This window comes from Salvelinus alpinus, chromosome 6 (genome assembly GCF_045679555.1).
Source record: "Salvelinus alpinus chromosome 6, SLU_Salpinus.1, whole genome shotgun sequence".
Taxonomy (NCBI): domain Eukaryota; kingdom Metazoa; phylum Chordata; class Actinopteri; order Salmoniformes; family Salmonidae; genus Salvelinus; species Salvelinus alpinus.
The window spans coordinates 60,821,043-60,831,916 of NC_092091.1; the positions used below are offsets into that span (position 1 = coordinate 60,821,043).

Consider the following 10,874-nt stretch of genomic DNA (forward strand, 5'->3'; position numbering starts at 1 on the left):
CTTTGCTTGTGTTGTCTCCAACAGAGCTTACTATCAGGCCTTCCTTCCCGCTCTCTGATTGTGATTATCTTTTTCTGATGTGGGCTGAGAAGACCGAACCAGGGAGGTGACACAGAAGAGAGAGCGACGGACTTCTGGGGGAAAGGAGGGAACTGGAGGAAAAACTCCCACCTTAACCTAGCAAATATTCTTACTCAGTGATTATTTTGATCAATCAAGTGTTGTGGAACGATTTCTGTAGCCTATAATGTATGTGAAGTCAATTAAAGTGTAGTAGTCACTAATCTACCCAACAGTACAGTAGGTGCATGTAGGCTTAATTGTACAGTTACTGATAGACAAACGGAGAATACATATAATGTCAAATCCATACTGTTAACAGAACGGTTTATACAATTTGAGAATTTATATATTTTTTTGTCAAACAACTCTTCGGGGGGAGGAGGTGGGGGAAGAGGGATGGTCCTAGGTTGTTTCGTATATTCAAAGTACGGAGAGAAGTGTCTCATAGAGAGAGAAAGGAGGAGGAGGATCATTTTTACGGGGCTTTTTACACATCTACGGCTCGGTAAACCAGATACTAAAGATGAGAGAAAACGAGAGCGATAGAGGGTGGGAGTGGACGGGTGTGAACGAACAGAAAAGTTGAGTAATGGTTGAATTAAGAGAAGAAAAGAAAACATGAATTAAGTACAGCGCCTTCAGAAAGTATTCATACCCCCATTACTTTTCCACATTTTTTTATGTTACAGCCAGAAATGTTAATGGATAACATTTTTGACGTTTTTGTCACTAGCCTACACACAATACCCCATAATGTCAAAATAGAATAATGTTTTTACATTTTGGGGGGACAATTAGTCAAAAATGAAAATCTGAAATGTTTTGAGTCAATAAATATTCAACCCCTTTGTTATTACAAGCCTAGTAAAAAATTTCTTAACACGTCACATAGGTTGCATTGACTCACTCTGTGTGCAATGATAGTCTTTGACATGATTTTTGAATTACTACTTCATCTCTGTACCCCACACATTCAATTATCGTCAAGGTAGCTCAGTCGAGCAGGGAATTTCAAACACATATTCAACCACAAAGACCAGGGAGGTTTTCCAATGCCTCGCAAAGAAGGGCACCTATTGGTAGATGGGTAAAAAAAACACACAACAACAGACATTGAATATCCCTTTGAGCAGGGTGAAGTTATTAATTACACTTTGGATGGTGTATCAACACACCGAGTCACTACACAGATACAGGCGTCCTTCCTAACTCAGTTACAGCGTTGAATGTCTGTGATAGGAGAAAAGTGAAGATGGATTAACATTGTAGTTGCTCCACAATACTAACTTAATTGACAGAGTGAAAAGAAGGAAGCCTGTACAGAATACAAATATTTCAAAACATACATCCTGTTTGCAACAAGGCACTAAAGTAATACTGAAAAAAGAAAAAATGGCAAAGCAATTAACTTTTTGTCCTGAATACAAAGTGTTATGTTTGGAGAAAATCCAGTACAACACATTACTGAGTACCACTCTCCATATTTTCAAGCATAGTGGTGGCTGCATCATGTTATGGGTATGCTTGTAATTGTTAAGGACTGGGGAGTTTTTCAGGATAAAAAATAAATGGAATGGAGCTACGCACATGCAAAATCCTAGAGGAAAACCTGGTTCAGTCTGCTTTCCACCAGACACTGGGAGATGAATCCCCCTTTCATCAGGACAATAACCTAAAACACAAGCCAAATCTACACTAGAGTTGTTTTACCAAGAAGACAGTGAATGTTCCTGAGTGACCGAGTTACAGTTTTCATTTAAATCTACTTAAAAATCTATGGCAAGACCTGAAAATGGTTGTCTAGCAATGATCAACAACCAAGTTGACAGCTTGAAGAATTTTGGAAAGAATAAATGGGCTAATGTTTCACAAACAAGGTGTGGAAAGCTCTTAGAGACTTACCCAGAAAGATTCTCAGCTGTAATCGCTGCCAAAGGTGCATTTACAAAGTATTGACTCAGGGGTGTGAATATTATGTGAATTTTTGTATTTCATTTTCAATAAATTAGCAACAATTTCAACAACAACAAAAAATCTCACTTTGTCAGTACAGTATAGGGTATTGTGTGTAGATGGCTGAAAAGTCATCAATTTAGAATTTCTGCTGTAACACAACAAAATGTGGAACAAGTCAAGAGGTATAAATACTTTCTGAAGGCCCCGTAGGATAATAAACAATATAATAATAATAATGTGGTTATTAAATAGAATATTAGGTAATATAATATGGTCATTTAGCAGACATTTTAATCCACAGTTTATGTATGAAGTTACAGTTAAAAAGTAAGGTTGTACACAACAATATCCACAAACTAACAACAAATGTATAATATCCCCTTAAATTCTCTAAATTCCCAAGCAATAATTAATACATAGTGTACAGGTAACTGACAAATTAAAGGAAACACTTGAGTAAATGAGGGATACAAAGAATATTGAAAGCAGGTGCTTCCACACAGGTTGCTTCCTGAGTATTATCAGCGGTTAACATCCTAGCATGCTTAGCGTCATTTATTAAAATGCCCAGTTGCCCAAATATTTTGGCTACCATGGCTAGAAGAATAGATCTCAGTGACTTTGAAAGAGGGGTCTCAAAGAAGCATGCTGTAGGGGGTTGAAAGTGTGTGTGTGTGTCAGTCAGTCTCAACCCAATTGAACACTTCTGGGAGATTCTGGAGCGGTGCCTGAGACACCATTTTCCACCACCATCAACAAAACACCAAATGATGGAATTTATGGTCTAAGGATGGTGTCGCATCCCTCCAGTTCCAGACAGAATCTATGCCAAGGTGCGTTGAATCTGTTCTGCCGGCTCGTGGTGGCCCAACACCCTATTAACCCCCTACGTTGGTGTTTCCTTCATTTTGGTAGTTACCTGTAGATGAGGCCTATACAGGAATCAAACTCATAATAGGGATCTTACTGCGAACAACTGGTGTACCTGGCAGTGGTGTGTACCATGACCTATTGGAGAACACACACACACAGGCACACAAACACACACTTCACTGTTGGAAGGTGTGTGAAAATCAGGCTCATGATTGACTCAACCAAAATGTTTAAATATGAAAGATTCAAAATGTTTCTTTCCGCCTCTCCCTCCCACTTATCCTCCACTCATCTTCATTTCATTTCACTTCTTTCTTTTCTTTTTCTCTCTCTCTTTTTGTAACTGTCTTTGAAGTGAGGAAGTTTGCAGAAACTCTTGCAGACAGATAAGCAGCAAACGCCAAAGATGAAGAGAAGGCTGTATGGATAGAAAAAGAGAGGGTGGGGAGAAAGGAGAGCGACGAGTTTACACTTCTGCACCGTTTCCTCTCTCTTCAGTCTTTCTGTCGTTTTTGCATGCGTTGTCTCTCTTCTCTTCTTCTCTCCCCAGTTTTTCTCAACCTGTTCATCTCCAGAATGGATGGAAGGCTAGTACTTATCATCCTGGCCATGTGTGTAATGAATGTTGGTAAGTCTTTATTTAAATACAGTCTCGTGTTTTTTCGGTGAGTCCATTACGATACACAATGTTCTCATGTTCTGATATGCTATACTGACAATGACAGTTGAACTTGAAGCAGCAGAATTGTAGTCATTTGTTGCGGCCAAAATTACTCCCTATTCCCTATCAGAGATTGGCAGTATTTCTGTTACATGTATTTGAAATACGTATTTCAATTACTTCTGAGTATTTTAAAATGTGTATTACACTGGGCTAAACTCCAATGTATTTTGTAACAAGATACTTTCGAGAGCTGTAATTTGTATTTTCAAAATACTTTTGTGTACAATTTGATTTATAGCGGTACACAATTTTTTGCCCTCCTTTCTCCCTGCGTTGGTATCAGAAGATTGATGGCACTGTGGTGTACTAGGAGCATCTACTAGATTAATTACATATAAATGTATATGTAAAATTGTACAATTGCAAAGGATGCTGAGTATTATTCTAATGAAGTCCAACCCAAAACAAGGCCAATAATAATACCAGGTGTACTTTGCAGTTAATTTTGGTATGTTATTTTCACATATTTATTTACATTTTGGTAATTGAGCAGACAGTCTTATACAGAGTGACTTACAGTCAGTACATTCAACTTAAGTAGATAAACAACAACAACTCAAAGAAATAAATGTGTATTTGTCACGCTTCGTAAACAACAGGTGTAGACTAACAGTGAAATGCTTTCTTACGGGTCCTTTTCCAACAATTCAGAGTTAAAGATAAAAATTATATAAATAAAAAATATAAAGAGTGACACGAGGAATAAATACACAGTGAATAATGAATAACAATAACAAGTCAAAAATATCATGGCTACATACAGGGAGTACCAGTACCGAGTCGGTGTGCAGGTGGTACGAGGCAATTGAGAAACAGTGCATTCAGAAACTTTTCAGACCCCTTGACTTTCTCCAAATGTTTTTATGTTACAGCCTTATTCTAAAATGGCTTCAAAATATCCCCCCCCCCATCAATCTACACACAAATATCACATTTACATAAGTATTCAGACCCTTTACTCAGTACTTTGTTGAAGAACATTTGGCAGCGATTACAGCCTCAAGTCTTCTTGGGTATGACGCTACAAGCTTGGCACACCTGTATTTGGGGAGTTTCTCACATTCTTCCCTGAAGATCCTCTCAAGCTCTGTCAGGTTGGATGGGGAGCATTGCTGCACAGCTATTTTCAGGTCTCTCCATAGATCTTCAATCGGGATCAAGTCTGGGCTTTGGCTGGGCCGCTCAAGGACATTCAGAGACTTGTCCTGAACCACTCCTGCATTGTCTTGGCTGTGTGTTTAGGGTCGTTGTCCTGTTGGAAGATGAACCTTCGCCCCAGTCTGAGGTCCTGAGCTCTCTGGAGCAGGTTTTTATCAAGGATCTTTCTGTTCTTTGATCCGTTCATCTTTCCCTCGATCCTGAATAGTGTCCCAGTCCTTACATTTGCAAACATTTCTAAAAACCTGTTTTCGCTTTGTCATTATGGAGTATTGTGTCTAGATTGATGAGGATTTTTATTTATTTAATCCATTTTAGAATAAGGCTGTAACGTAACAAAATGTGGAAAAAGACAAGGGGTCTGAATACTTTCCGTAAGCACTGTAGGTATGTACATACAGGTAGAGTGACTAGGCAACAGGATCACAGTCAGGTAAAACATTTCTGTAACTGTTACTGAGAATGCTTTTGCTGTTCATGCCGGCTACTTGCAAATGTATTTCTGTATTTTAAAATACAAAGTACATGTATTTTAATGAAATACTTTTTCAAAACACGAGTATTTTGTAGTTTATTTTGATACATTGATGTTTATGGTATTTTTTTTATTGTCATTTGTCATTTTTGCCCATCCCTGTTCCCTATGGGCCCTGCTTAAAGGTAGTTCACTATAAGGAATAGGATACCATTTGTTGTTGTAGTAGTAGTAGTAGTAGTAGTAGTAGTCGTAGTAGTAGTAGTAACTGGGGTAAACCTTTGAATATCATCCATTGATCTGATAATTACCCTTATGACCTCCTCTCTCAGTAGAGGGTGAGCATTTCTGCTTCCTTAATTTGTCGGATTAATTGATAGATTAGAGAGGGTTTAGTCTAATCCAGGCCAGTTTTAGTCCTCACTGCAGGCGGCCAAACATTGCCCGTTAGTCTTTTGAAAAACTGCCTCTGTGATTAGTGACTACCGCATGACATGTAATATTGATTTTAAAAAATCAAATCAAATATTTTTTGGTAAATATAGATTCCAAGATACCAATTTACTTTCTTTGCTGTTGTTTCCGTGGTATGACGCTTCTCTCTCTCTCTCTCTCTCTCTCTCTCTCTCTCTCTCTCTCTCTCTCTCTCTCTCTCTCTCTCTCTCTCTCACATAGTAAACATTGAAAACAAGACATCCACCTCCCAGCCTCTCACACCATCCCACTCCACTCCTGCTACCTCCGGTCCCCCCGCTACCCCCACTACTTCCTGTGTGTGTAATATCTCCACTTCCTGTTCCTCTCCGACCAAACCCGAGTCTCCGCCACCTGCGCTGGGTGTTGTCAAGGTCAACTGGGAAATAAAGTCCTGTAAGGGGGACATACACCTGTCTCTCCTCTTGTCCGATTCCTTACCACTCTGCTATAACAGTATGGCCAATCTTAGCCTTGAACTGGCAGAGTTGTGTGAGAGGAAGGGCTGCGAGGGCTCCGCAAAGTTGACTGAGATCCCTGCTAGCTCTGAGGGTTACCAGATCGATAGGGATGGAAGGGTTACCAATAACTCCTGTACAACACTGAGGATCCAATGCGAAGGTGAGTCCTGTATGTTTGTGCGTCCTTTCTGTATATATTCCTCTCAGTGACTGACAGTGGGTTTAAATACCACACACGCATACAAGTTCGTGAATATCTTTGTAAGTACACTTTTTATATATTTTTGTAAATGTTTTATAAGGTGCTATAAAACAATAGCTTGGTTTCAATGTTTAGGCTGTCTTGCCAAATGATCATATGAGTTGGTAAGACAGCAACAACAAAAAAACAGATCTGGGACCAGCCTAGTAAAGTCATGGTTAAATTTGAATCTCATCTCCTCTCCACTCCAGTCGTCCCAGATCAGTTAGTGGGCTATAAGGTGGTGACTGGACTGCTGTGTGTTCTGGTGCTGGTGGTGCTGATGGTGCGTTTCGGGCAGCCCTCCTTCAAGGCCCTCCGTAAGAGACGTGAGTCCCAGAGACCTGGGCCTGTATCCACAAAGGGCCGCAGAGTAGGACCGCTGATCTAGGACCTGTCCATATACTCGTATTCATGATGATCTAAAAGGCCAAACTGATCCTAGATCAGCACTTCTACTCTGAGACGCTGTGTGGTAACGGACCCAGATCTAAACACTAAACACATGAACGCACATTTAGGATGACAGCAAAGTACTTCAATTACTGCAATAAAGTACTTAAAGAAAAAAGTCCACAGTACTTGAACCAATCCAATAGCGTTTGATCAAATAATGTGTCATAAGGTCATTTCAGAAAAGAAAAGGATATTGATACCAGGGTTGTTATTGTTATTGTGTCATGTGGCATTTATTTTATTCATATTTAGTCAGTTATGGATCAAGTGTTTTTTTGTCACAACTGCTTCATTGAGGCATGTTATCTTGGTGTTGTGTGTTGGTAATATAACATTATAACATGACCTTTAATCAACATGTTAATGTCTGTGATTCAGTGTCAGACAAGAGACAGAGTCGGTGGATCGGACCTACGCAGAGCCAAAGTGGTGAGTCAATGACTCCTAGACACACGCACACCCACCAGGCCAAGTTGCAGGCCTAAGTAGGAGAGACGTGGAATCGGTGAATAATGCGTTGAGTTGATGAGTTCATGTTACACACACACAGATTCCGGTTGTTCTCTCTCAAATAATACAGCATCCTGGCAAGCGTTGTAATCCATAACCACCTTTTCCCCCTCCTACATCTGTCTGTCTCTGTCTCTCTCTCTCGCAGTCTCCTACCATAGAGGGAAGGCTGGACTCCAACTTAACGACAACACAGACAAGAGACACTCCTACCCTGGTGAGGCACTCACACACACACATTCAAACACTCAAACACACAAGCACACACGCACGCACGCACACACGCAAGCACGCACGCACGCACGCACGCACGCAAGCACACACACACACACACACACACGCACACACACACACACACACACACACACACACAAACACACAAACACTCAAACACACTCTTCCGCTCTCCATTCTTTCATTAACATGGGCGGAAGCCTAACCTGAGAATTGTGTGATTTACACAAACTTCGAATGACGCACGCATAGCCGTCTCAAGTTGGTATTGGACCCTAACGCGTTACGTTCCCTCTCGTTCTCCAAGGATTGGAGAGGCTGACGGTGAACACCAGCCGAGAGCCGTCGTCTAACAGAAACAGTGATTATGACTCTTATAACTTGTGATCATCATCATCATCAGTCATGTTCTCCATCCTCTATGACAAAATAATGTACATGTGTTTTTTATATTTTATTATATTTTTTTATGCTAAATGTAATATTTTTTTATGCACATAATATCTTTTTTGGGGGGTTTCTGTATGTAATTTAATCATTCACCTCTTTTATTGAATAAAAAGTAAAGTTTGTTGTTGAATAAAACGTTTGGACCTCATACTGATAACTGAACAGGATGTTGTAAGTGAGAGAGAGAAAGAAAGGCAATGAAAAGCAGGATAAAAGAAAGAGGGAGAGAAAATAACATTGTGAGAAAGAATGGGGGGGGTAAAAAAAGAGAAGTAAATTGGGTTATGTAGAGACAAAGGAAGTGATGAGTGAGTGGCTTCACACACACCGCACACAAACTTCGGATTTATGCAACGATGTGGCTTCCTGTGCCTTTGACACCAACATCCTGTTTCTGTTATTTCTGTCACACTTTCATTCCGTCGTTCTAAATTTATGTGCATCGTACACCTTTGTCCCTCTTCTCATCCTCGAACAACCTCCGTCACCCTTTTGTGTTCTTCTTCCTCCATCCATCATTATTTTCTTCATAATCCCCCTCTTTTTCCCCCATCTCCGTCTTCCTGTCCTCTATTCATTTGGCTGTCGTGTCTACATTTTTCTCATTTATTTTCTCAAAACAAGACTGTTGTTGGTGGAGGAGATTGTTCCTCCGTGTCTTTTCACGTCTCTTTTGAGTTGAATGAAAGAAGAATGTTTTCTGTCTGGAATGGAAGTGGAGAAGATTGTGCTGACGGCATCTTATTGTAGAAAAACGTTGTTTGGCAAACAGCCTCAGTCAATCTTCCGTGTGCATGCGCGCGTGTGTGTGTGTGTGTGTGTGTCTGTGTGTGTGTGTGTGTGTCTGTGTGTGTGTGTGTGTGTCTGTGTGTGTGTGTGTGTGTCTGTGTGTCTGTCTGTCTGTCTGTCTGTCTGTCTGTCTGTCTGTCTGTCAGTCAGTCAAAAGGTCAAATACGGGGTGCTTATATCTATCCTGTTTCACATATATACAAGAGTGTAACCTGTAGAGTGTGTGGTGAAATAGAATGTATTTTGCATATCCCACTCCCCCTGAGACACCCTTGGAGAGTGGGGTCACGGTGTGTGTGGGTGTGCGTGAGTCTCTCTGACACACACACACACACACACCATTTAGCATGGAAGACAACTAACTATACATTGTGTGTGTGTGTGTACATGTGAGTGCATGCAGGGCAGTGTGTGACATAATATGTGTGTCTGTGAGCGAGAATGTGTGGGTGTAGTTGTGTGTCTTCCTCTCTGTCAGGTCACGCTAGACTAGAGGATTAAATCTGTCCCGTCAGAGGAACAATGACAGATGACAACAGATTACACACAGAGATTATCTCAGAAAGAGGGAGAGATGTGGAGTGAGAGGGTGATAAGCGAGGGGAGAGAGGGAGAGAGAGGGGAGAGGAGAGAGAGAGGAGAGAGAGGGAGAGGAGAGAGAGGATATGGGAGAGAGAGGAGAGAGAGAGGAGAGAGGATGGAAAGACAAAAGTATGATCAAGTGAACCTGCTGTGAATCCAGTCACTTTGACACGTTAAGTGAGTGAGTTCACAAAATACAACACACATGATGAGCATTAACAGGCATACAGATATTAACATAGCTCTCTCACTCACAGATACACGCACAGATATGTCATGCAGCACACACACACACACACACTGAAATGACTGTACTCAGTGAAGTTCAGTCCATGTAAATAAAGAGTATTACGTTACTAGGATGTAGTAACACCTCACCATCATTCATCTTATATTGCTCGTTCTGATATTTCTTAAATTCTTGTTTTGACTTTTTTTGTGTGATTATTTGTGTATTCCTATTGTAATGTTAGACACTTACTGCCCTGCCGGAGCTAGAAACATAGACGTTTCGCTGCACCCGCTTTAATATCTGCTAATATGTGTACGTGACAAAAAAAAAATTGATTTGATTTGACCAAGATAAAAAAAATGGTAAGACAAGAGAGACGGAGAGAAAAAGAGAAAGGAAGTCAGTGCAGTAAATGAATAATGCCACGGTGCCAGGTAAAAGAAAGGAGGTGGAATGAAGAAGAAGAGAGAAAGAGATGGATCCAGGAAGACGACTGGTAGTGTCTCCGATCCTACAAGTAATATGAGAATGCTTTGTGAAATGTAATGCTATGGGTTTTACGCTAATCCGTCCGTGTCGGGGACATGGGTCGCGTCTCAAATGTCACCCTATTCCCTATATAGTGCTCTACTTAGTGCACTGTGTAGGGAATAGGGTGCAATTTGGGGCGCAGGCATTGTCCCTAAGCCCCTTCTGTCGGTGTATTACTGGTGTATCACTGCACAGAAGTGCAGAGAGAGGGATCAAAACTACCCAGAATTAAATGAATATTGCGCCTCTCTCTGAGTCCTCTCCATATCTCTCTATCTTGTCATCCTCCTCTCTCCCTCTTTGGTTTTGATCCATCCTCCTCTCATCTAAACATATTTCTAGACAAATATTCATCACCCACCTACAGTTTTGTTTGTGTGTACAGTATCTGTGTTCTGTAATGGCTGCCGTCAGATGACTGTTATGGGGGAAATCAGAGAAGTCGCATGAAAACATGGAGTAGTGGGTGTTTATACGGTGGTGGGGAATGCTGGTACTACCATAGTTAGAGAGAGAGAGAGGTGGGGGAGAGAGAGAGTAGCGGGGGAGAGAGAGCGAGAGAATGGTGGGGTAGAGAGTGGCGGGGGGAAGAGAGAGAGTGGTGGGGGAGAGAGAGTGAGAGAATGGTGGGGGAGAGACTGGCGGGGAGTGAGAGGGTTGGGAGA

General features: G+C 41.1%; 1 protein-coding gene across 2 annotated transcripts; it reads left to right on the forward strand.

The window, feature by feature from the left end:
* The first annotated feature begins 3,377 nt into the window (after positions 1-3,377).
* Positions 3,378-8,210, forward strand: LOC139579075 (T-cell surface glycoprotein CD5-like). 2 transcript variants are annotated; one of them, XM_071407311.1, is made up of 6 exons: positions 3,378-3,520; positions 5,925-6,344; positions 6,638-6,745; positions 7,260-7,310; positions 7,540-7,608; positions 7,933-8,210. In XM_071407311.1, the coding sequence occupies exons 1-6, from the start codon at positions 3,409-3,411 to the stop codon at positions 8,010-8,012; spliced, it is 840 nt and encodes a 279-aa protein (XP_071263412.1). In that variant the 5' UTR covers positions 3,378-3,408; the 3' UTR covers positions 8,013-8,210. The 2 variants fall into 2 exon arrangements, with proteins under 2 accessions (XP_071263412.1, XP_071263411.1); XM_071407310.1 differs by having other exon boundaries at positions 3,379-3,520; positions 6,638-6,754.
* Positions 8,211-10,874: the final 2,664 nt, after the last annotated feature.

What these genes read in the sequence shown, in the direction of transcription:
- LOC139579075 (XM_071407310.1), top strand. Translation starts at nt 3,409, where the DNA reads ATGCGTTGTCTCTCTTCTCTTCTTCTCTCCCCAGTTTTTCTCAACCTG. An exon ending in ACTGAGGATCCAATGCGAAG is followed by an intron (nt 6,345 to 6,637) that starts GTGAGTCCTGTA and finishes TCTCCACTCCAG; the next exon opens with TCGTCCCAGATCAGTTAGTG. An exon ending in ACCTACGCAGAGCCAAAGTG is followed by an intron (nt 7,311 to 7,539) that starts GTGAGTCAATGA and finishes TCTCTCTCGCAG; the next exon opens with TCTCCTACCATAGAGGGAAG.